The sequence below is a fragment of the Callithrix jacchus genome, chromosome 13 (assembly GCF_049354715.1).
Source record: "Callithrix jacchus isolate 240 chromosome 13, calJac240_pri, whole genome shotgun sequence".
NCBI classification, from domain to species: Eukaryota; Metazoa; Chordata; class Mammalia; order Primates; family Cebidae; genus Callithrix; species Callithrix jacchus.
In genome coordinates, this window is record NC_133514.1 from 31,873,471 (window position 1) to 31,900,073 (window position 26,603).

The 26,603-nt window shown below is 46.2% G+C and overlaps 1 protein-coding gene and 1 pseudogene across 2 annotated transcripts in view; both read right to left on the bottom strand.

The window, feature by feature from the left end:
• The window catches only part of GSR (glutathione-disulfide reductase), a 61,185-nt gene extending 43,658 nt beyond the window's left edge, over positions 1 to 17,527 (bottom strand). The window contains 1 exon segment of the mRNA NM_001185045.1: positions 17,131 to 17,527. Within this exon segment, the coding sequence (NP_001171974.1) occupies positions 17,131 to 17,436 (306 nt within the window). The 5' untranslated portion in view covers positions 17,437 to 17,527.
• LOC128929427 (prohibitin 1 pseudogene) lies at positions 865 to 17,028 on the bottom strand (annotated as a pseudogene). Its single transcript, XR_008475924.2, has one exon. The product of XR_008475924.2 is annotated as a prohibitin 1 pseudogene (transcript).
• Positions 17,528 to 26,603: the final 9,076 nt, after the last annotated feature.

The window sequence follows — 26,603 nt, forward strand, 5'->3', positions numbered from 1 at the left end:
CTTTTTATTTATTTATTATTTATTTTTGCTCTCCATTTGGTTGGTAAATCTTTCTCCATCCCTTTGTTTTGAGTCTTTGTGTTTCCTTGCATGTGAAACAGGTCTGGATATAACATGCCGTTGGGTTTTGGCTGTGTCTTTTGATTGGGAATTTAGTCAATTTAAATTTAGGGTTACTGCCATTTGATGTTGACTGGCTGTTTTATCCATTCGTTGGTGTAAATTCTTCTTTATGTTGGTGCTCTTTACTTTTTGGTGTATTTTTAGAAAGGCTAATACTGGTTGTTTCTTTCTGTGTGTAATGCTTCTTTCAGAAGCTCTTGTAAAGCAGGCCTGGTGGTAATAAAATCTCTGAGTTCTTGCTTGTTCATAAAAGATTTTATTTTTCCTTCAGTTGTGAGGCTTAGTTTGGCTGGATATGAAATTCTGGGCTGAAGGTTCTGTTCTTTGAGGATGTTGAATATTGGCCCCCACTCTCTTCTGGCCTGTAGAGTTTCTGCCGAGAGATCTGCTGTAAGTCTGATAGGCTTGCCTTTGTGGGTTATCTGACCTTTCTCTCTGGCTGCCCTTAGTATCTTCTCCTTCATTTCAACCCTGGTGAATCTAACGATTATGTGCCTTGGGGTTGCTCTTCTTGAGGAATATCTTTGTGGTGTTCTCTGTATTACCTGGGGTTGAATGTTGACCTGCTTTGCTAGTTTAGGAAAATTTTCCTGAATAATATCCTGAAGGGTATTTTCCAGCTTGGATTCATTCTCTCCGTGGCATTCAGGTACACCTATCAAACGTAAATTTGGTCTTTTCACATAGTCCCACATTTCTTGGAGACTTTGCTCATTCCTTTTTATCCTTTTTTCTCTAATCTTTTCTTCACGTTTTATTTCATTAAGTTGGATTTTGACCTCTGATATCCTTTCTTCTGCTTGAACAATTTGAGTGTTTAAACCTGTGCATACTTCTCGGAGTTCCTGTATTGTATTCTTCAGTTCCATTAATTCACTCATACTCCTCTCTAAGTTGTCTATTCTCAATAGGATTTCATCAAACCTTTTTTCAAAGTTCCTAGTTTCTTTACGTTGGGCTACAACATGTTCTTTTAACTCACCGAAGTTTGTTATTATCCATTCCTTGAAGAGTGATTCTGTCATCAGGATGCGCTCGTTCTCCATCAAGCCTTGTTCCATTGTTGATGTGGAACTGTGATCATCTTTAGAGGGAGAGGCGTTCTGACTTTGAGTATTCTCAGCTTTTTTACGCTGGTTTCTTCCCGTCATTGTAAATTTATCCTCCTGTCGTCTTTGAAATTACCAACTTTCAGATTAGGTCTCTTGAGTGGACGTCCAGGTTGTTAGTTCCCAGGGCCAGAGCAGCAGCGTTAAAACTGATGGTGCTTTTCTGGCCAGGATTCTCCTGTCGGGCTTCCGTCTTGTGTCCGTAGTAGGTGACTCTGCCTTCCCGGGGCTCCAAACCTCGGTCAGAAGGGGAACCGTTCCCGTTTACTCTGCGCCGAGCGCTGCTGCCTCGAGGTGCCGGCGGAACCGCTGCGCCGACCACGAGAGTCGCGCTGGCGACTCGTGTGTTTCCACCACTGGGGGATCTTCTGCTTCGTGAGCGACCAGACTTTGTCTGAAAGTGTGGCGTCCTCTAGTTCTCCGCGCCTTCCCTGAGAGCTGCAATCCCGGGATGTTAGCGATCGGCCATCTTGGATCGTTCCTAATTTTTGTATTTTTAGTAGAGACGGGGTTTCACCATGTTGGCCAGGATGATCTTGACCTCAGGATCCACCCACCTCAGCCTCCCAAAGTCCTGGGATTAAGGCATGAGCCACCGCACCTGAACCATGGAATATGTTTCTTCTAAGCACCAAGGTGGGCTTTCACTGGTGCCTGGGGTATGTAACTCTGGTTTGCTTTTTAGAAATTTCTGCCTTTTTCGATTCTACATTGTCTTAGCTTGCAGTCATTCATTCAGAGGTACTGAGTAAGCACCCACTTGTGTCAGGCAAGATGCAATGTAAGGCACTAAATAGATATAGCCCCTGCTCTTGGGGAGCCTGCAGTAGTGCCAGCTTAGAGAGGTTCTGGGCCTATCCAAGATACTGACTCAAGGGGCAGCAACAGAATCACCACATTACCTAAAATTGAAGAGCATCGGGCCAGAAATCAGAGGAAGAGGACGGTAGAAAATTGTGGCCTTGTTGGGCCAGAGGAGCTGCGCTCCAGCACAACACACTTTGGGGCCTGGAGCACTGGTTGAAAGGAGGCCTGTGACCCTGAAATACCGCTGTCCTATTTTGCCAGCTCCTATGAACAGGCCTCCAAGGATCTCCATTGCTTTCAGAGACTTATTTACACGCCAGCAATATGACGTAACCTCAGAGCCTATGACTTGGAAGGAATGAAAAGCACATTTAGGCTGGGAGTGGCAGCTCACACCTGTAATCCCAGCACTTTGGGAGGCCAAGGCAGGTGGATCACTTGAGGCCAGGAGTTGAAGACAAGCCTGGGCAACATGGTGAAATCCCATCTCTAGAAAAAATACAAAAATTTGCGAGGTATGCTAGCATGAGCCTGTAGTCCCAGCTACTGGGAGGTTTAGGCAGGAGGAACACTTGAGCTTGGGAAGTCAAGGCTGCAGTGAGCTAAGATAGCACCACTGCACTCCAACTTGGACAACAGAGTGAGACCCTGTCTCAAAAAATACACATTTAGTTTAACGGAGAGCTGGGGAGTCCAGGAGTGAAAAGCTAGAACAGTCTCACCACCCATCCCCTCTCTGCTGCTCCCTTCTCATTTTTTTTTTTTGAGGCAGAGTCTCACACTGTCTCCTGAGCTTGGGTACAGCGGCATGACATCAGCTCACTGCAACCTCTGCCTCCTGGGTTCAAGTGACTCTCCTGCCTCAGCCTCCCGAGTAGCTGGGATTACAGAAGCCCGCCACCACGCCCAGCTAATTTTTTGTATTTTTAGTAGAGATGAGGTTTCGCCACACTGACCAGGCTGGTCTTGAACTCCTGACCTCGTGATTCGCCTGTCTCGGCCTCCCAAAGTGTTGGGATTACAGGCGTGAGCCACCGCACCTGGACTCAATTTCTTACACATTAGAGATGGGGTCTTACTATGTTGCCCAGGCTGGCCTCAAACTCCTGTGCTCAATTGACCCTCTCACCTTAGCCTCCCAAAGTGTTGGGATTACAGGCATGAGCCACCATACCAGGCCTTCTTTCCCCTTCTCTAGCTCAGGGATCCCTGATCCCCAGGTGCCTGTTAGGAACCAGGCTACACAGCAGGAGGTGTAAGCAAATGAAGCTTAATCTGTATTTATAGGTGCTTCCCATTGCTAGCACTGCCTGAGCTCCATCTACCTCCTTTCATCAGCAGCAGCATTAGATTCTCATAGGAGCACAAACCCTACTGAGAACTGTGCATGCAGGGATCTAGGCTGCACACTCCTTATGAGAATCTAATGCCTGATGATCCTCACTTCTCCCATCACCCCCAGAAGGAACTGTCTAGTTGTAGGGCTCCCACTCAGTCTACATTATGGTGAATGGTATAATTCTTTCATTATATATTATGACATAATAGAAATAAAGTACACAATAAATGTGATGCAGGCTGGGCTGTGGTACCTCATGCCTGTAATCCCAGCACTTCAAGAGGCCTAGGTGGGTGGGTCACCAGAGGTCAGGAGTTCAAGTCCAGCCTGGCCAACATGGTAAGACCCTGTCTCTACTAAAAATACAAAAATTAGTCAGGTGTGGTGGTAGGTGCCTATAATCCCAGCTACTTGAGAGGCTGAGGCAGGAGAATGGCTTGAAACCAGGAGGCAGAGGTTGCACTGAGCCGAGATCACACCATTGCACTCCGGCCTGGGCAACAAAAGCAAAACTCCATCTCAAAAAACAAAAACGAATAAATAAATAAATGTGATTCACTTAAATCCTGAATCACCCTGAAATCATCCCCTACTCCTGGTCTGTGGAAAACCTGTCTTCTACAAAACTGGTTCCTGGAGCCAAGAAGGTTGGGGACCGCCACTCTAGCTGACCTGTGCATCAGGTTGTCAGACAGAGCACAGGCCTCAAGTCAGACAGACAGGAGTTTGACTCTGAGCTCTCCCATTTAGTGGCTGTAGGTCACTAAATTTCTCCTAGCTCAGTTTATTCCATAAAAAGAGAATAATGCTTCCATTATGGAGATTTTGTGGTGGTCAGAGATAAGGTATATAAAGCATCTATTTCTGATCTGTGATAGAGCTGATGGTGACCAACACCTCTAAATTATTTCTTCGGTCTGCTGGCTCCTCGGGTGCACACAAGGCATATGGGAAGGAGATAAATTCCCCAGGGGCCTTTCTACCTGAAACATATCAGCTGATCACAAGGGAAGTTTGCCTCCCAGACTGGAGCATCATCCAGATGAGTTCTCAGGGCTCTGGTTGCCCAGAGTTGCACACTGCTAAGACCCTAAGCATATATCACTGGAAGATTCCCTAGATCTCTATGTGGACATTAATGAGGGATATGAAAGAAGTTTCTTTTTTTTTTTCTTTTTGAGACAGAGGCTCATTCTGTCACCCAGACTGGAGTGTACAGTAGCACGATCTGAGCTCATTGCAATTTCTGCCTCCCAGGTTCCAGTGATTCTCAGTCTCCCAAGCAGCTGAGATTACAGGCATGTACCACCACGCCTGGCTATTTTCTTTTCCTTTGTTTTGTTTTGAGACAGATTCTCACTCTTGTTGCCCAGGCTGGAGTGCAGTGGTGCAATCTCGGCTCACTGCAACCTCTACCTCCCAGGTTCAAGCGATTCTCCTGCCTCAGCTTCCCAAGTACCTGGGATTACACCATGCCCAGCTAATTTTTGAATTTTTAGTACAGACGGGGTTTTGCCATGTTGGCCAGACTGGCCTCAAACTCCTGGCCTCAAGTGATCCAGCCACCTTGGCCTCCCAAAGTGGTGGGATTACAGGCATGGGCCACTGTACCCAGCTAAGAAGCAAATTTCATAGGCCGTTCAGTAAACGAATCATCAAGGAGACTCCTGTAACTCAGCCTCCATTTCCAAATTGATGATCCATTCCTGAGAGCTTCCTCTTCCAACCAATCTAGTGTTCAGAATCCTGGTCAGCGGGCCTGCTGGCATTAGCTCACAGTGAAGACAGGGCACCCCCTCCAAGGAGGGACTGAGCATGTATAGAGTTTGGTGACAACAGGTGGCAAAATTCAGAAACTTCAGCATTTTTCCTTGGGCCTGCCTCCCTACCTTCAGTCCTGCCTAGCCAGGGAGAAACCTCACATTGCTCATGTTGGCAGTGAAACAAGAAGTTGGTTAATTTGCAACTGCACCTGCCAAGAACATCACCTGTGTCCAATAGTGAACTTCCGGCTGGGTGTGGTGGCTCATGCTGTAGTCCCAGCACTTTGGGATTACAACATGAGCCACCACAGGACTGCTTGAGTCCAGGAGTTAGAGACAAGCCTGAGAAACACAGTAAGATCTTGTCTCCACAAATAAAAAATTTAAAAATTAGCTGGGTGTTGTGGTGCTCGCCTGTAGTCCCAGCTACACAGGAGGCTGAGGTAGGAGGATCGTTTGAGCACAGGAGTTTGAGGCTGCTGTGAGCTGTATGACACCACTGCGCTGAAGCCTGGATGAAAGAGCAAGACCCTGTCTCAAAAAAAAAAATGTGAACTTCCTTCCTCTGGTTCCCCCCAACCCCCACCACAGAATTGCCTACAGTTTCCTCCCTGTAGTCCTAGTCCTTCTTTGCTGTCTAAAATCTAATTCAAGAACAAAATGACAGAACTACCTAGAAAATAGACAAATCATCATTTCCAAAGCAAAACACTATCGATTCATCAACTCATTTTTCTTTTTTTTTCCGAGCCAGAAGCTCTGGGTGTCATTTATTGACAGCAGTTTATACACATTTGTTTCCTTCCCAGGGTTGTTTCTTTCCCAGGACAGGCACAAAGCCCTTGAGAAGGGCAGTCTCTGAACTGGGGAGCCAGGAACACAGGTCGGACATGTCTTTAACAGGCATATTCAGCCCTAGCAGGATGCAAATCCTTCCATTTGGAATTCCACTGGGTATTTGAGAGGGACCAAGGTGCAGGGTAGAGAGGGAGTCTTCGACAGGACTCACATCTCGGCCCAGGCCTCCTCTCTCACTATCCAAGTCCATCCAAGTTATAGGACCCTAGGGGAAAACAGTCAGGCCCACCCACCTCAACAGGGGCAGATTCTTCAATCTGTGCCCAGTTCACACACAACTGCTTCCACTGGTTGCAAAGTTAAAGAGAATCAGCCTTATGGTAAGAGACAAACTGCTTCCTCTCTGCCCCTCCCCAGCACCTCTCTTCAGTGGCCCCTGCGCAGGAACCTCTGGGAAGAGGGAGGCCTGCCTTCTCAGTTCAGCCACGTGGCCACATCCACAAATCTTCCATGCAGGATGGAGGCCATACGCGGACCCAGGCGGACACCTGTGCTCCCCAGTCCATCACACACTGCCCTGCCTGCATGCTACCAAATGCTGGTGCCCAGGCCGGAGCTCCAGCAGGCCCCCAATTGGGAACTAAAGCCAGTTTGCATAGGTACTTGGCAATTTTTGGTAGGCAGGTGGATAAAAAAGTAGATGGGTGTGAGAAGAATGAAAGCCATTCATCTGACAGACTAATTAGAGATCCAAAGTGATTTTACCTTTATTTCCTTCACTTTAAGCCAATCATGAAATTTCACAGTGATTTCTGGGGTGGGGGCAGAAGGGAAGGCTGTGTCAAGAATCACTGGGGCTGTGGCCCAGTCAGCCCGTGGAGGTGCAGGTAGGGTGGGCCTTCACTGGGGCAGCTGGAGGAGCACGGACTGCCTCACCAGCAGGTAGGTGATGTTCCGAGAGTGTGAGAGCTGGTACACGATGTCCTCTGCAGCTTCCAGCTTGCGCAGCTCGATTAGGCCATCCCCTGCGGTGGCCAGTGAGCTGGCGATCAGCTCAGCTGTCTTGGAGTCGCCCTCAGCAGAGATGATAGCCGCCTTTTTTCTGCTGCTCAGCCTTTTCCACCACAAATCTGGCCCTCTCTGCTTCCTGCTGAGCCACCTGTTTGGCTTCCACCGCTTCTGTGAACTGCTTCCCAAAGGTGTCAGATGTGTCAAGGACACACCATCCAGGATGAGCCCAAAGGTGACTGCTCACTCCATAAGGTCGTCGCTCACCTGCCTGGAGACTAGCTCTCTCTGGTTGATTAGTTTTCTAGCATCAAAGAGAGCTACCGCTGACTTGAGATCGCAGTCGTGATGGAGGGCAGCACACATTCATCATCATCCGATGCTGGTGAAGATGTGAGGAAGCTGGCTAGTGATGGGCCGGAAAAGGACATGCAGTGTGATGTTGACATTCTGTAAATCTTTGCTACCAGTGATGATTGGCACATTACATGGCTGAGAACGGCAGTCAAAGATAATTGGTTTCCGTGGGATGAGAAAGTGAGTCCCTTCCCCTACTGCAATGTCCTGTACTACACGGAATCGGTCAAAGACGACAGCTCTGTGCCCAGCATCCACATTATATAAGGCAGAGTTCACCAGGCCTCCTGCAACAGCTAAGCCCAGGCCAAACTTGCCGATGGACTCACACACTTTGGCAGCCATGTTTCCTTCTGCTGGACCCTCTCACACCTGCTTCCACTCTGACCTCCACATCAGTTCCCCCCATCGACTCGTTCTTTCAGCAACTATATATTGAGTACTTGCTTTGTGCAAAACACTGTTCTAGGGGCTTGGACTAAATTGATGACTGACACAGATAAAGATCCCTGTCATTGTTGCATTTCATCAGCTTTATACCAACCGTGACTAAATATAATGCTATCTGGACACAGCCCTGTCCTTGGCACATATTCACTGTTCAATATCCATGTCTCCACCTTCAAAGCCTTTTCTTTTCTTTTTTTAGATGGAGTTTTGCTCTGTTGCCTAGGTTTGGGCATAGTGGCACGATCTCTGCTCACTGTAACCTCCATCTTCCGCGGGTTCAAGTGATTCTCCTGCCTCAGGCTCCTGAGTAGCTGGGGTTACAAGCCCATGCCACCATGCCAGGCTAATTTTTGTATTTTTAGTAGAAACTGGGTTTCACCATGTTGGTCAGGCTGGTCTCAAACTCCTGACCTTGTGATCTGCCCACCTCAGCTTCCCAAAGTGCTGGGATTACAGGTGTGAGCCACCACACCCAGCCTCAAAACCTTTTTTTCATTTCAGATGAAGGTTAGTTCATGGATGCATCAAGCTTAACAAAGAAAAAAAAAAAGCACTCTGCATAAAGCAAAATCTAAAGCAAGAAAATGAACGGATACATTTGTAAGAGATATTAACAAAGGCTGTTTTTGTTCAATGTTAAGCTAAGCAGAACATTAGATTAACTTGAACCTCCCAGTCTCAGGAAATCATCAGATTCAAAAGAATTGTGGCAGAGTGCAGTGGCTTACACCTGTAATCCTGGCACTTTAGGGGGGCCAAGGCAGGAGGATCCTTTGTGCCCAGGAGTTTGAGAGGAGTCTGGACAACACAGCGAGACCCCATCACCACAAAAAATAACCTGTAGTCTCAAAGTTGGGAAGCTAAGGCAGGAGGATCACCTAAGCCCAGGATATTGAGGCTCACTGCAACCTCAAACTGCCAAGTTTGAGGTTGTAGTAAGCCATGATCATGCCCTTGTACTCCAGCCTGGGTGACACAGTGAGACCTTGTCTCAGGGAAAAAAAAAACAACGTATGTCCAGTGGTTAGCCATAATCATGTCACTGCACTCTAGCCTTGGCGACAGAGTAAGACCCTGTCTCAAAAAAATTTAAAAAAGAATTGTTACTCTGGGGCATCCAGGGGGAACAAGAAAGTTCTGTGAGACAATACTTCCATGATTCAGTCCCCCCATTACCTGATGCGCACCGTCTCATGTGCCCCCAAAAGAAAAGAACCTGGGACCTCCACATCCTATTAGGTTGGTGCAAAAGTAATGGCAGTAACATTTAATGTTGCAACACCTAGTGAATACATGGTAATTAATTGTGACTGACTGGAATCCACTTACAAATACCAAAGTGGGCCAGGTGTGGTCCATGCCTATAATCCCAGCACTTTGGGGGCTGAGGTGGGCAGATCATTTGAAGTCAGGAGTTTAAGACCAGCTTGGCCATCATGGCGAAACCCCATCTCTACTAAAAATACAAAAATGAGCCAGGCATGGTGGTGGGCACCTGTAATACCAGCTACTCAGGAGGCTGAGGTAGAAGAATCGCTAGAACTCAGGAGGTGGAAGTTGCAGTGAGCCTAGATCATGCCACTGCACTCCAGCCTGAGTGACAGTGTTATTTAAAAAAAAAAAAAAAAGCCAGAGGGTATCACTATTTCCATATCATTCCTTTAGTTTCTCAGTATAAAAAAAAAAAAATTCTTGGATTGTTGGCCAGGCACAGTGGCTCATGCCTGTAATCCCAGCACTTTCGGAGGCTGAGGTAGGTGGATCACTTGAGGTCAGGAGTTCAAAACTAGCCTGGTCAACATGGTGAAAGCTTGTCACTACTAAAAAATAAAAAATAAAAAACCACACACAAAAATACAAAAAATTAGCTGGGCGTGTTGGCATGTACTTCTAGTCCCTACTTGAGAAGCTGGGCAGGAGAATCACCTGAACCCAGGAGTTGGAGGTTGCAGTGAGCCAAGATGGCACCACTGCACTCCAGCCTGGGCGACAGACAATGTCTCAAAAACATAACAAAAAAAAAATGCATTCTCTGTGGCTACTTTTCAAAGGCTGTTTTACAGAGAAATAGACACCCTGAAGGATTCAGAGGCAGTCTTTCTTTTTTTAGCCCTGCAGATTTAGTGGGTTTTGAGGCAGATGGCAAAGTAACAGTATACAAGGACTGGTACAAAAAAATTAAGCAATGAACAAGGTAAGTTAAAAGCCAGATTTCAACAATAGCATTTGCTGGCTTTAATTAGCTCCACCCATTATGGGCACTCCTTTGTCACTTACGAATATGGGTGGGTCTCATTCTATGAAATGTTAAACCCAGGAGACACATTAGGGTAACCTCCTATTTGAGGGCTGTCAATAGTGCAGGAACTGATGACAGAGTTCCTTTAAACTGATCTCCTTCTTAGTAAATTACATTAACAATGCATGTTTGCTAGGTGTGGTGGCTCACGCCTGTAATCCTAGCACTTTGGGAGGCCAAGGCAGGTGGATGACCTGAGGTCAGGAGTTCAAGACCAGCCTGAGCAACATGGTGAAACCCTGTCTCTACTAAAAATACAAAATTATAACAAAGTAGTTTCCAAAGATGGACAGTAAAAAATAAAAAAGAAAAAGGAAAAAAAAAAAAATTAAAAAATAAAAAATTAGCCAGGCCTTGTGGCGCATGCCTGTAATCTCAGCTACTCAGGAGGCTGAACCAGGAGAATTGCTTGAACCTGGGAGGCAGAGGTTGTGGTGAGCCTAGATCATGCCATTGTACTCCAGCCTGGGATATGAGAAAAACTCCATCTCAAAATAATAATAATGCATGTTCAGGCTGGGCACAGAAGCTCATGCCTATAATCCCAGCACTTTGAGAGGCTGAGGTGGGAGGATTGCTTGAGCTCAGGAGTTTGAGACCAGCCTGGGCAACAACAAAGCAAGACCTTGTCTCTACTAAAAATTTTAAAAATCAGCCAGTGCATGGTGGTGGCCGTGTGCCTGTGGTCCTGACTACTGGGGATGCTGAGGCAGGAGGAGCACTTGAGCTTGGCAGTTTGAGGCTGCAGTGAGCTATTATCATGCCCTTGTACTCCAGCCTGGGTAACACAGTAAGACCCTGTCTCAGGGGAAAAAAAAAGTACATCCAGTGTTTAGCCTTATCGGGATATAGACATCATAATATCAAAGTACACGGTATCACTTCCAAGTGAGGTTACATGTTGCTGGGTAATTATTTTCAGGCTAGATGAGCAATGATTCACTCAGCAGCCTGCTGTTCAAGGATCTTTCAAAGCCCATGCCTCTCCCCCAGGCCTCTCCAACTGGTGCTGTGCAGCACAGTTCACGGTGACTTGGCAATCAAGAACTTCTGTCACATAATCAACCTTTCCTACCCAACTCTCATTGGTAAGAACTACTAGCCAAAACCACAGAAACACAGTATTCTTATCACAGAATCAGTACACTCAGCAGGACCACGAGCTCCCCAAGCCCTGGGGCAAAGGGAGCGGCAATTCAGAAAGAACTTTTCCTTAAACTGACTCTCCCAACCTCTGCGTAGGTCGACAACTGAATGGCAGAGACAAAGCTCCCAGAAGGTTCAAATTCACCTTGGCTTTGGGCAGTCTTTGCATTTCTCACCAGTCTACATGTGATCATGAGAGATAAAATATATTTAATTTTTTGGAGACTTCAAAAACTGAATTCAAGCCAGGCTCAGTGGTATGCACCTGCAGTACCAGCTAGTCAGGAGGTTGAGATGGGAGATCACTTGAGCCCAGGAGTTTGAGGCTGCAGTGAGCTGAGATCACATCACTGCACTCCAGTTTGGGCGACAGAGGGAGATCCTGTCCTTTAAAAACAAAGTAACAGGCCAGGGGTTGTGGCTCATACCTGTAATCCCAGCACTTTGGGAGGCCAAGGCAGGCGGATCACTTGGGGTCAGGAGTTAGAGACCAGCCTACCCAACATGGTGAAACTTCATTTCTACTAAAAATACAAAATTAGCTGGGTATGGTGGCTCATGACTGTAATCCCAGCTACTCGGGAGGCTGAGACAGGAGAATCGCTTGAACCCAGCAGGCAGAGGTTGCAGTGAGCCGAGATCGCGACACTGCACTCCAGACTGGGCAACAAGAGTAAAACTCCATCTCAAAAAAAAAAAATTAGCCAGGCATAGTGGTGTGTGCTAGTCCCAGCTACTCATGAGGCTGAGGCACCACACTAGAATTCCTTGAACCCAGGAGATGGAGGTTGCAGTGAGCTGAGATCACCCCACTGCACTCCAGCCTGGGCAACACAGCAACACGCCGTCTCAAAAAAGAAACAAACAAGGCCAGGTGCAGTGGCTCACACCTGTAATCCCAGCACTCTGGGAGACTGAGGTGGGTAGATCATGAGGTCAAGAGATCCCAGACCATCCTGGTCAACATGGTGAAACCCGTCTCTAAAAAAAAAAAAAGAAACACACACACACACACACACACACACACACGTCTGCTGGGACCTAGTACAGAAGACTGGTCCAAAACAGTGGGCTTCCATAAACTTTAACAGTTGAACAATTAAATGAAGGAACACTGATAAAACAACTAAAAATCAAATAATCTCACTCCCTGTAAATGACCACTGCTAGACACACACTCTACTTTGAACCTTCCAAGTGAGTTCTTACACCACAACTTTAAAATTTCTCCAAGCTTTAGAAATTAATGGATTTTATTTAGGAAAGAACTCACTGGAGAACCAGTCTTAAACTTCAGCAATGCACATGCCTGTAATCCTAACACTTTCAGAGACAGAAACAGAAGGATTGCTTGAGTCAAGGAGTTCAATACCAGCCTGGGGAACATAGTGAGACCCTATCTCTATAAATTTAAAAAAGAAAAAAACAAGAAAGAAACTTCTATCGGGCATCACCAAGGTTGAGATCTCAATCTTAAGGCTTCCCACAAAACTACTTTCACTAAGTCACTGGTCTGCTCAAGCCAGCCCCAGCCCACAGTTTACTGTGTGTCTGGAAACTCCGCATTTTTCAAACCACAACCTACTCATCAGCTTCTCATCTCCTATTTCTAATTTTTTTTTTATGAGATGGAGTCTCTCTCGGTCGCCCAGGCTGGAGTCCAGTGGCACGATCTCAGCTCACTGTAACCTCTGCCTCCTGGGTTCAAGCAATTCCCCACTTCAGCCTCACAAGTAGCTGGGATTACAAGCGCCCACCACTTACGCCCAGCTAATTTTTGTATTTTTAGAAGAGACGAGGTTTCACCATCTTGGCCAGGCTGGTCTTGAACTCCTGACCTTATGATCCACCAGTCTCAGCCTCCCAGAGTACTGGGATTACAGGCATGAGCCACCACGGCTGGCCTTCTTACTGCTATTAAAGAGATACCCTTTGCTCCAAATTTGGTTACACAACATATCCTAGATTTGGGACCCATCTTTTGAGGTTAGGAATGTTAAAGAATAATACCCATCTCTCCCCTTTTTTTGTGAGACAGTGTCTCTCTCTCTGTTGCCCACACTGGAGTGCAGTGGCATGATCTTAGCTCTCTGCAACCTCTGCCTCCTAGGCTCAAGAGATTCTTGTGCGTCAGCCTCCCAAGTAGTGTGCACCACCACACCCGACTAATTTTTGTATTTTTAGTAGAGACAGGGTTTCACTATGTTGGCCAGGTTGGTCTTGAACTGCTGGCCTCAAGTGATCCGCCCGCCTCAGCCTTCCAAAGTGTTGAGATTACAGGCGTGAGCCACCGTGCCCAGCCTCATCTTTTGAGGTGCCGAAAGATACCATCTCCTTCATGAAACCTTCCCATAGTGCCCATGCAGAAGTGATCATTTCAACTGTTTTCTAGACTACTGTAATTTCTTATTACTTGCAGCAATTAACACAAACAACTCCCCTTTGGGGTTGACTGCATTTTGTCTTCCCCACTGCAAAACAAAATGTGACTGAGTTAGGTCTCAATCTATAGAGGTTTATTTAGCCAAAGTTGAAGATGCACCCAGGAAAAAATACAGATCGCAGGAGTATCTACGACCTACGCTTTTTCCAAAGGTGGTTTTGGGAGCGTTAGTATTTAAAGGGGAATGAACAAGGAGAAGGAAAAAGAGGGAGGATAGGCAATAAGGTAGATGGTTACATTCTTTTTTTTTCCTTTGAGAAGGAGTCTTAACTCTATTGCCCAGACTGGAGTATAGTGATAAGATCTTGGCTCACTGCAACCTCCACCTCCCGGATTCAAGCAATTCTCCTGCCTCAGCCTCCCAAGTAACTGGGAATATAGGAGCCACGACCATGCCTAGCTAATTTTTGTATTTTTGGTAGAGATGGGGTTTCACCAAGTTGGACAGCCTTCTCAAACTCCTGACCTCAGGTGATCCACCCACCTCTGCCTCCTTACAGGCATGAGCCATTGCAATGGTTGCATTTTTGTGAGGCTCTCATGAGCCTCAGTAAATCTGCATTTTACATAAGATAAAGTAAAAGTGAAAAGCTGGAGTAGGGGAAATGAGGCTATGACATGGGATTGTGAAATTACAGCTGTCTGGGAACCTGTCTGTTGGGGAACAAAAGGAAAAGCAGTTTTTGGGTGATTCAGTTCCCAAGCCAAACTTTCCCTTTGGCATAGTTTGAAGTTCCAAGATATTTTTTTCTTTCACAATCACCATACTGAAAAATTCCTTAAGGGAAGGGACATGTCTCACAATTGTTTCTATCTACCATTTTCTCCCTACCTGCCCCCAATCCAAGCACTTAAAATACAAGAAATGGGACAGGAGTGGTGGCTGATGCCTGTAAACCCAGCACTTTGGGAGGCCAAGACAGGCAGACTGCTAAAGCCCAGGAGTCAGAGACCAGCTTGGGCAACATGGTAAAACCCTGTTTCTTTTTTTTGAGACAGAGTCTTGCTCTGTCACCAGGCTGGAGTGCAGTGACATGATCTCGGCTTACTGCAACCTCTGTCTCCTGGGTTCAGGCGATTCTCCTGCCTCAGCCTCCTGAGTAGCTGGGACTACAGGCATGTGCCACCATGCCCGGTTAATTTTTTGTATTTTAATAGAGACAGGGTTTCACCATGGCCAGGATGGTCTGGATCTCCCGCCTAGGCCTCCCAAAGTGCTGGGATTATAGGCATGAGTCACCAAGCGAAGCTGGCAAAACCCTGTTTCTAAAAAAATTTTTTTAATTAAAAATAAGCTGGGTGTGGTGGCTCACGCTTGTAATCCAAGCACTTTGGGAGGCCAACGTGGGCTGATTATCTGAGGTCAGGAGTTCGAGACCAGCCTGGCCAACATGTTGAAACCCCTTCTCTATTAAAAACACAAAAACTAGGGCCCAGCATGGTGGCTCACACCTGTAATCCCAGCACTTTGGGAGGCTGAGACAGGCAGATCTCGAGAGATCGAGACCATCCTGGCCAACATGGTGAAACCCTGTCTCTACCGAAAATACAAAAATTAGCCGAGTGTGTTGGCAGGTGCTTGTAGTCCCAGCTACACCGGAGGCTGAGACAAGAGAATCACCTGAACCCAGGAGGCAGAGGTTGCAGTGAGTTGAGATGAAGCCACTGCACTCCAGCCTGGAGACAGAGTGAGACTCTCTCTCAAAAAAAAAAAAAAAAAAAAAAAAAGGTACAAAAACTAGCCAGCATAATGGCGTGCACCTGTTTTCCCAGATACCTGGGAGGCTGAGACAGGAAAATTGCTTGAACCCAGGAGGTGGAGGCTGCAGTGAGCCCATATTGCACCACCGCACTCCAGCCTGGGCGACAGAGTGAGACTCTCTCTCAAAAAAAAAAAAAAAAAAAATTCTTAACAGGAAGGTAAACTGGGTCAACCTCTGAAGCAGATTATGACATAAGCAGATATAGAGGAAGAGAGAAAAATGTGGAGAGCAGAACAGAAGTGAAAAGTGATCAAGTACTCTCACAGGGTGTGTGGTGGGGGGGCTCTTAGTGGCACCCCACAATCTGCCTTCTGCAGAGACAGACTTCTAACCTTCTGTCTGGACTACAGTGTCAAAGTGCAAGTTGATAATTAACAGGGATTTTTCCTTTCTCTTAATCTCCATGTTCATTTTGAAAAAAGGGCACTGAACAATGAAGTCAGCCTTTTCATAACTGTCCATTTTTAGTTTCATTTGTTGCACAAGTGCTTACTGAGCAAGGGATTTTAAGGTGATAAGAGACACACAAATATAGAAGCCGATAGCCCTTAAGGAGTTCCCAATGTGGTCTAATTTAAACATTAATCTCCAAAGGAATTTAGAGAACCTATTCTGAATCCCAGGTTCCTTTTGGATATAACATTTTATCGTCAACACCCCAATCTTGTGATAGAAAAGGGCGGCACACCAAAACTTGAAAACATTTACTTTTAGGACTAGTGCAGTGGCTCAGGCTTAGAATCCCAGCAATTTGGGAGGCCGAGGCAGGAGGATCACTTGAGCCCAAAAGTTTGAAATCAGCACAGTAAACATAGAGATCCCCATCTCTACAAAAAAAATAATCATTAACTCGGTGTGGTGGTTCACCCCCGTAGTCCCAGCTACTCAGGAGGCTGAGGCAGGAGGATCTCTTAAGCCCGAGAGTTCGAGGCTGCAGTGGGCTATGATCGCCACTGCACTCCAGCCTAGATGACAGGGCAAGACCCTGTCTCAAAAAACAAACACAAACAAAAACAAAAACCCTTATTCTCAAAAATTATGAATTTTGTAAATCTCAGCATTTACATCCCTGTTTTTTGAGTTTTGCAATCCACACAGAACCAAGACAAAAGCCAAAGCTCTGCGAACTCGCCTAATCAAGGTCGCCTTGGCTGCAATTCAGATCACCTGAAAAATCCCAAAGCCCAAGCTGCACTCAGCCCAATTAAGTTAGAAATCCAGGCACCCTCAGGTGATTCGAATGTGCAGCCAAGGTTGAGAACGACTGCTATAAATCATTCTGCCCTTGAAACGGGAGAACCAGCATATACATTCTTCAAGGATACCCTCCACCACCGACGCCGTCACTCTCATCCCCCACACACAGGCCACCAGCAATGTCCCCAGATGCAGTTTGGTGTTTCACGCGGTCAGAATCCTATCCTGTCTCACTTGGAGAAGTGAGAGGATGGGAGGAAGATTAATTTAACCTGCCCAGGCCTTGGTCAATATCGCATCCGAGCGGGAAAAAACGCTGGCTTGGCTTTGGGGGCCGCAGAGCAGCCCCTGGACGCTTGTCTCGTCTCCACCTACTGGGGTCCTGGCTTCGGAGTGGGGAATTGAGGGGGTGGAAAAGAGGAAAGCGCTGCGCTGGGGGACGGGATCGCCATAGGAAAAAGCACAGGCTGTCCCCCGAGAGGCCGAGACAAAGCGGCTCCCCCAGCCCGAACATCCGGCGGTACTCACGCAAGTGCCACCCAGCTTGTGGCTCTCCACCACGGCGGCCCTAGCGCCCAGCTCGGCCGCCCTGCGCGCGCTGGCCAGCCCGCCCGAGCCGCCCCCGATCACCAGGTAGTCGTAGGAGACCACGGCGCCGGCGGAGGGCGGAGGGCCCTGCGGCTGCGGCTCCTGCCTGCAGGCCATGACGCGGGAGAGGGCGTGCGTGGCGGCTGCGGGAAAGGGCGGAGGCAGCGGGAAGCCTCGGGAAGCGCGTGCCGCCCGCCGCCAGCTCGGCCTCCCGCCGGAGCTTAGGGCTCGGGGCAGCAAGGCCATACACGCGGAAGTGGCGCGCCGAGGGCGGCGGGCTGCCCGGGGGCGGTCCCCGGGGAAGCGAGGCGCAGGCCCCCGGCAAGCGCAGCCTCACGGTGACTAAGCACCCTGCCGCCGCTAGGGGAGACCCGGAGGGCGCCGAGAGGCGGGGCCGCCTTCCTGTTCCCCGCCCCGGTGGCAGAGCTTGAAGGGTTTCTCCGCCTCCGTCCTCACCCTGGCACATGGCACCTGGCCCCCGGGCGGCGCCGGCCGCTTGTAGCCTTCTGGTCCGGTAGAACAAGGCAAGGGACGGTGAATGCCCTCTCGTTTCTGCCAGCTTTTCGCAAGCTGGCCCCCTGGGGAATTGCCAGTAGCACCGGCTGGTCGAGGAAGAGAAATTTGCCTCTACTGGCGGCGGGGCGGGTGGGGGGTTGTTTCTCCAGGTTTGTTCCAGAAACCAATTAAGTTGTTTTTTTCTTTGAGATTGCGTCTCACTCTCCCCCAGGCTGGGGTGCAGTGATGCGACCTCTGCTCACTGCAGCTTCTATCCACCTCCCGGGCTCAAGCAGCGATCCTCCCGCCTCAGCCATCCCAGCCGCTGGGACTACAAGTGTCTGCCACAATGCTCGGCTAATTTTTTTTTTTTGCTTTTTAAAAAGACGGGATCTGGCTGTGTTGCCAGGACTAGTCTGGAACTCCTGACCTCAAGAGATTCTCCCACCTCGGCCTCCCAAAATGCTAGAATTACAGATGCCAGCCACCGTGCCCGGCCTTATTTTTATTTTCTTTTAAAGTCAGGGGTCTCGAACTCCTGTCCTAGGCTCAAGCAATCCTCTGGCCTCAGCCTTCCGAGTAGCTGGGATTACAGGCGTGCACGTGCCCAGTTAGGAACTATATTTTGACCAACACTATCTCTTGCCTTCAGGTGACTCTTAAGTTTGAGAATAATGGAATGGTGGAGTAATTAAGTTTGGAATAGTGGATTAATTCGGAGTTGCGGTTTTTATGATCTACAGATGAAGCACAGAGAAAAAGATAGAGTGGAGACACAAAAGCATTGACCTCCCAAGCTGTAGAGACTATGTGTCCTTTGAGAATATTTACAACTACCAACTGCACAACAAAGTAGTAAGTGCAACTTCGAATATGTCTTGTGATAGGCCACGATCCCATGCCCACAAGGACAGTGCACAGGTCATCCGATCACATCCGGGTAGGCAAAGGAAGGTCAGGTCACCTGGCAGCAAGGCCCAGCACAAGGAGAGAGAATGGGAACACACCACATCCCAAATGGAATGGGATCCAATTCTTTTTTTTTTTTTTTGAGATGGACTAATGCTCTTTTGCTGGGCTGGAGTGCAATGGCATAATCTCAGCTCACTGCAACCTCTGCCTCCTGGGTTCAAACGATTCTCATGCCTTAGCCTCCTGAGTAGCTGGGATTACAAGCGCCTGCCACTATGCCCGGCTAATTTTTATATTTTTAGTAGAGACAGGGTTTCACCATGTTGGTCAGGCTGGTCTTGAACTCCTGCCCTCGTGATCTGCCCACCTCAGCATCCCAAAGTGCTGGCTGGGATTACAGGTGAGAGCCACCGCGCGCAGCCTGGGATCCGATTTTTCTGAATACAAAATTTAAGGGAAGAAGAGAAAGTTCTTCATTCCTACAGACTGTCTTGTAATAAATGTAGATGGAACACAGAAAATTACCATTTTGGGCTACGTGTAGTGACTCACAACTGTAATCCCAGCACTTTGGGAGGCTGAGGTGGGAGGATCCCTTAAACCCACGAGTTCAAAACCAACCTGGGCAACACAGGGAGCTCCTCATCTCCACAAAAAAATAAAAAATTAGCTGGGTGTGGTAGCCCAACTACTCTGTAGGCTGAGGTGAAAGGATCACTTGAGCCCAGGAATTCAAGGTTAGTGAGCTATGACTGTAACACTGCACTCCAGCTTGGGTGACAGAGTGAGACCCTGTCTTTTTTTTTTTTGAGATGGAGTTTTACTTATCCATCCGAGATTGTGCCAGGCTGGAGTGCAATGGCACAATCTTGGCTCACTGCGACTTCTACTTCTTGGGTTCAAGCAATTCTCCTGCTTCAGCCTCTGGAGTAGCTGGGGTTAAAGGAATGTGCCACTACGCCTGGCTAATTTTATATTTTTAGAAGAGACAAGGTTTCTCCATGTTGGTCAGGCTGGTCTTGAACTCCTGACCTCAGGTGATCCAACTGCCTCGGCCTCTCAAAGTGCTGGGATTACAGGCATGAGCCACTGTGCCCGGCCGGAGACCCTGTCTCTTAAAAAAAATAAAAGTTTTCTTTCAAACACTAGAGGAGGCTGGACACAGAGGCTTTTGCCTGTAATCCCAGCACTTTGGGAAGAGAAGCCACAAGAGGCTCGTTGGAGCCCAGGAGTTTGAGACCAGTGTAGGTAACATAGTAAGACCTGGTCTCAAAAATTTTAAAATTAGTTGAGTTTGGTGGTACACACCTGTAGTCCCAGCTACTCAGGAGGCTGAGGTAGCAGATCACTTGAGCCTGGGAGGTTGAGGCTGCAGTGAACTGTGATCCTGCCACTGTATTCCAGCTTGGGCAACAGAGCGAGACCCTGTCTCAAAAAACCCTACTAGACAAACTTCGGTGATTTCTATGAAGACATTGTGAAATACTTGTCAAAATAATAAGCCCCTAAGTAACATGTATTGAGCTAAGCATGGTGCTACGAGCTTTATATGTTCTCTCTCCTCAACCCACGAAATAAATACTGTACTATTATAGTCTGAATTTTATAGACGTGGACCCTGAGGTTCAAAGAGGTTAAATAACTTGCACAAGGTTAAACAGCTGGTGACTTGGGATGTTTTTCTAGGATAATCAAATAAAAATTCTATAATAATAAAATTAAACAGCTGGTGAATAGCAAAGCAGGAATTCAAATCCTGAAGGCCTAACTCAGAAGCCTATTAACCATTATTAGAAAGAAACCATCACTGAGTGTGTCTTACAGTGAAAGTACAAGATTAGCTTGGATAACACAGGAAAACCCAGTCTCAACTAAAAATACAAAAATTAGCCAGAGTGGTGCTGTGTACCTGTATTCCCACCCACTTGGGAGGCTGAGACATGAGATTTAATCCCAGGAAGCTATGGTTGCAATGAGCTGAGATCGCACCACTGCATCCAGCCTGGGGCACAGAGTGAGACTCCATCTCAAAACTAACAAAAAAATCCTTTCCCACTTATAGTGACTAATTCATATTACAACTTTGTGTTGAGGTTGTACGGAAAGAGATATTGTGTCACCAAAAAGGTGGTGATGGTACTTCTATAAACAATCTGAGAAATCTATGCAGGAAATAGTGGTACAGAAAGAACTTTGCTAATACACGTTGTTCAATAAAATTTTTCATGTTCCATATATGAAGATAACTGCGGTCACTTAAAAGGATAAAAGTATATAACTCAAGACAGTTGCAGGTGGGGAAAATAAACAGGATAAAAATAATATGAGAAGATGAATAATTGAACATTACTGTTACCCAATATCAGTGTTTAATATTGAGATGCAAGATAAACACTGAAGAGGCAGAGAACAATAACTATAACTCAACGTGGAATTAACAAAAGCAAGTTATACTATAAAGGGAAATAAATTTTCAGAGGGACATAGCAAGTTTGCTTTGCTGAGAACACTGGATACAACCTCAAAAGATAACATCGAAAGGAAAATCACACATGCACTGAAGACCTCTTTCACAATTTTGATGTCTGATTGTTTCAGTAACATATCTTGAAAGATCATGGGGAAGGCCACAAAAAGCTTTGGAAATAACACTACTGCCTGGGTGCGGTGGCTCACACCTGTAATCCCAGCACTTTGGGAGGCCAAGGCAGGCCAATCATGAGGTCAGTTCAAGCCCAGACTGGCCAACATGCTGAAACCCCGTCTCTAGCAAAAATACAAAAATTAGCCAGACATGGTGGTGCATGCCTGTAATCCCAGCTACTGGGGAGGCTGAGGCAGGAGAATGGCTTGAACCCAGGAGGCAGAGGTTGGGGTGAGCTGAGCTCACCACTGCACTCCAGCCTGGACAACAAAGCAAGACTGTCTCAAAAAAAAAAAAAAAAAGAAAAATACTACTATTCCTATTCTGAATCTAAATATATGGTATTGTTTCTGTAACTGTTTATTTTTATTTTTTTGAGATGGTGTTTTGCTTTTGTCATCCAGGCTAAAGTGCAATACCACAGTCTCAGCTCACTTCAACCTCCGTCTCCTGGGTTCAAGCAATTCTCTTGCCTCAGCCTCCTGAGTAGCTGGGATTACAGGCACCCACAGCCGCACCCAGATAATTTTTGTTTTTTTAGTAGAGACAGGGTTTCACCATGTTGGTCAGGCTGGTCTCAACTCCTAACCACAGGTGATCTGCCCACCTTGGCCTCTCAAAGTGTTGATATTACAGGTGTGAGCCACTGCACCCAGCCCTGTAACTGTTTATTTTTAAAATATATTTTGCAATATTTAAGATAAACAAAGTACCTGTTAAATAATAATACAATGGCACATCCACACCTCTTAGCTTAAGAAATGTAGTACTACCACACTGTCTAGTTCTACATAGTTTTTCCAGTTGCATCCTTCTTCCTGTCTCCCTCCCCCAAGAGGTAATCAATGTCCTAAATGTGGTATTTATCATTTCCTTCATTTATCTGTTCTTGGGAATAAATATCTGTCATCGAAAAATAGACATTCATATAAGGGATTAATGTTCTTTTTGTTTGTTTCTGTTTTTCTTTTGTTTTTTGTTTTTTTTTTTTGAGATAGAGTCTCGCTCTGTCACCCAGGCTGGAGTGCAATGGCATGATCTCAGCTCACTGCAACCTTCACCTCCTGGGTTCAAGCCATTCTCCTGCCTCAGCCTCCCAAGTAGCTGGGATTACAGGTGTCCACCACCATGCCTGGCTAATTTTTGTATTTTTAGTAGAAACAGGATTTCACCATGTTGGCCAGGCTGGTCTCAAACTCCTGACCTCAGGTGATCGGCCTGCCTCGGCCTCCCAAAGTACTAGGATTACAGGCGTGAGCCACCACGCCCCACTGGGATTAATGTTCACATAACAAAATATACAGTAGTAAAAATACATGAACTACAGCTGTAAAAATCAACTTGGATTAATCTAATAATGTTAAATTTTTTTTAAAATGACATTTACATGACATCTAAAAATATGCTAAGGCTAGGCACAGTGGCTCATATTTATAATCCCAGCACTTTGGGAGGTTGAGGCAGGCAGATTGCTTGGGCCCAAAAGTTCAAGACCAGCCTGGGCAACAGGACGAAACCCTGTCTCTACAAAAAATACAAAAATTAGCCAGGCATGGTAGCATATGCCTGTGATCCAAGCTACTCAGGAGTCTGAGGTAGGCTTGAACCTGGGAGGTCAAGGCTGCAACGAGCTGAGATCATGTCACTGCACTCCAGCCTAGGCAGTAGAGCTAGATCCTGTCTCAAAAAAAATGTATATATATATGACCAGTACTACATTCCTCAGCAATACATAAGATACTACCATTTAAAAATTTATTTTCATATATTTAGAAAAATAAGAAAAAAATAACTTCACCACTCCGACATACCATTTTTCCTTGTTGACATATTTAAAGTTGTATCTGTGGATTCCATTAACTCTGTCATTTCTGGGTCTGTTTCTATTGATTGATTTTCCTCCTGCTTGTGTCACCTTCTGCTTTTTGGCATGGTGCAGTACCAGTCAAAAGGCAGTCTGTTAGAGAAATCACTCTTACTCAGGGAGGCTGGTCTTTTCATTCTATTCAGGCATTCAGCTGACTGGATGAGGCCCACACACATAATGGAGGGCAATCTGCTTACTCAGAGTTCAGTGATTTAAAATGTTAATTTCATCCAAAAACTCCCTCCCCACTGACATATAAAACTAGTCATCACACACTAGTATGCAGACTCCATGGTGTGCAAGAATCTTGTCTGTCTCATTTGTGGCTATATCTCCAGTGTCTGTAACAGCACCTGGGCATGGTGTAGGTGTACCGTATTTGTTGTTCAATGGATGAATCAAGTCTATGTGATTTTGGTGCCTGACCTGAGCCCAGGAGGTCAAGGCTGCAGTGAGCCATGATCTCACCACTGCACTCCAGCCTGGGCAACAGAGCAAGACCATCTCAAACAAACAAACAAACAAACAAAAATTAGGCATGGTAATTTTACCACACCTGTGGTCCCAGGTACTCAGGAGGCTGAGGTAGGAGGATCACATGGGTCTGGGAGATGGAGGGTGCAGTAAGACGTGATTGTACAAATGCAATGCAGCCTGGGAAACACTCTCAGACCCTGTTAAAACAACAGCAACAACCAAAAAAATAAAAAACCACACACATACAAGTAGCCATTTTATTCTTTGGGGGAAAAAAGACTACTAAAAGAATAATGTCATAAACCTAAATGTAAAAGCTAAAATACAAAGCTTTTAGAAGAAAACACAGGAGGCTGGGCATGGTGGCTCACGCATGTAATCTCAGTACTTTGGGATGCCAAGGCAGGCATATTGCTTGAGCTCAGAAGTTCAAGACCAGCCTGGGTAATATGGTGAAACCCTATGTCTATTTAAGAAAAAAGAAAGAAAGAAAAAAGGAGAATCTCTCAACTTCAAGATGAGCAAAGGTTTCTTAGGACACAGAAAGCAATAATCATAAAAGAAAAATTAGATAAATTATCATCAAAATTTAAAACTTCTGCTCATTAAAAAGGCAGTAAGAGGTGGATGCAATGACACATTCCTGTAGAGCCAGCTACTTAGAAGGCTGAGACAGGAAGATTGCTTGAGCCCAGGAGTTTTGGACCAGCCTGGGCAACAGAGCAATCAAGACTCTGTCATTAAAAAAAATGCTGGGCACAGTGGCTCATGCCTGTAATCCCAGCATTTTGGGAGGCCAAGGCAGGTGGATTGCCGGAGGTCTGGAGTTCGAGACCAGTGTGGCCAACCTGGTGAAACCTCGTCTCTACTAAAAATACAAAAAAGTGGCTGGGTGCGGTGGCTCACACTTGTAATCCCAGCACTTTGGGAGGCTGAGGCAGGTGAATCATGAGGTCAGGAGATCAAGACCATCCTGGCTAACACAGTGAAACCTGGTCTCTAAAAAAAAAAATACAAAAAATTAGCCGGGTATCACAGATACTCAGGAGGCTGAGGCAGGAGAATCACTTGAACCCAGGAGGCAGAGGTTGCAGTGAGCCGAGATCATGCCACTGACCAACAGGAGTTCGAGACCAGCCTGACCAACATGGAGAAAACCCATCTCTATTTAAAAAAATAAAAATAAAATAATTTTAAAAATGACAAAATTGAAGAGATGCATTTTATCTGTCAATTATACCTCAATAAAGACAGAGAGGGGAAAAAGGAGATGGAGACCATATTAGTGGTTTCATGGGGGTTGATGGTGGTAAGGGGTAGAAAGTGAGGTGGTATGGCTGTGGAAGGGTAGCATGAGGAATTCCTGTGATGGAACTATCCCGTATCCTGACCAGTAGTGGTCAGAGGAATTGACACAGGTGATAATATTGCACAGAACTAAATCACATACACAAATGAGTATCTATAACTGGTAAAATCTGAATGAAGCCAGTGGATTGTGTCAATATATATTTCCTGTTTATGATATCATACTGTCCTTATGCACAATTTTAACACTGGGGAAAATGGTAAAGGATTTATGCAATCTCCATGACCTCTTATAACTGCATGTGAATCTATAATTATCTCATAAAAATGTTTAAAAAAGTATGCAGTGTGAACAAAGCCTTATCCAAAGAGTACATTTTGTGTAATTTACAGAAGTTCTAGAAGAGGCAAAATTAACCTATCATGGAAAAAAAAGAGTAATGGTTGCTCTCTGGGCAATGCTTTTTTTAAATTGTTTTTTACTGTGGTTTTTGTTTTTGTTTTTGAAACAGGGTCTCTGTTGCCCAGGCTGGAGTGCAGTGCTACAAACACAGCTTACTGCAGCCTCCACCTCCTGGGCTCAAGTGATCCTCCTCCCTCAGCCTCTGGAGTAACTGTGAACACAGATGCATGTCACCACACCCAGCTAATTAAAACAATCTTTTTTTTTTTTTTTTTTGGAGAGATGGGGTCTCACCATGTTGTCCAGGCTGGTCGCAAACTCCTGGGCTCCTCAGCCTCCCAAAGTGCTGAGATTACAGGCATAAGCCACCATGCTCAGTCAATGCTTTGTATGTTGATCAGGATTTAAGTTGCACTGGGGTATGCATATATTGGAACTCAAGGAATGGTATGCTCATGATGTGTTCATTTCATTGTAGTTAATGATACACATGATAAAGTATATACATCACATGAAATATGTGAAGGAAACCAGAAGGTGCAACCCCAAAATAGGTCTCTTTGGCATAAAAATTATTTTTCAGCCAAAGGCAATTAAGAAGCAGAAAACAGGCCAGGCGTAGTGGCTCACGCCTGTAATCCAAGCACTTTGGAGGCCAAGGCGGGCAGATCACCTGAAGTTGGGAGTTCAAGACCAGCCTGACCAACATGGTGAAACCCCATCTTTTAAAAAAAATAAAAGGCCGGGCAGGTGGCTCACGCCTGTAATCCCAGCACTTTGCGAGGCCGAGGTGGGTGGATCACGAGGTCAAGAGATCGAGACCAGCCTGTCAACATGGTGAAACCCCGTCTCTACTAAAAATACAAAAAATTAGCTGGGCATGGTGGCGCGTGCCTGTAATCCCAGCTACTCAGGAGGCTGAGGTGGGAGAATTGGCTGAACCCAGGAGACGGAGGTTGCGGTGAGCCGAGATCGCACCATTGCACTACAGCCTGGGTAACAAGAGAGAAATTCCGTCTCAAAAAAAAAAAAAAAAAAAAAAAACAGCAGAAAACAGAGAAAAAGCTCTCCATATCCTCTCACTTTTCTGCCTAAAGACAGGACATACTTTCTCCTTTACTGGAGGCAGCTCAAGACTTATGAGCCCAAAGACGGCACGAGAAGAATCTACAACAAAACTTGCCCCTTTAGTTTCCTCAGTACGGTACTTACCTTGTCACAGCCCCCCACCTTTTGAAGCCTAAAACCACCTTCCTTTACCCTGTCATTTCCCCCTACATTCATTGTTCTTTGTTAAACCCTGATAA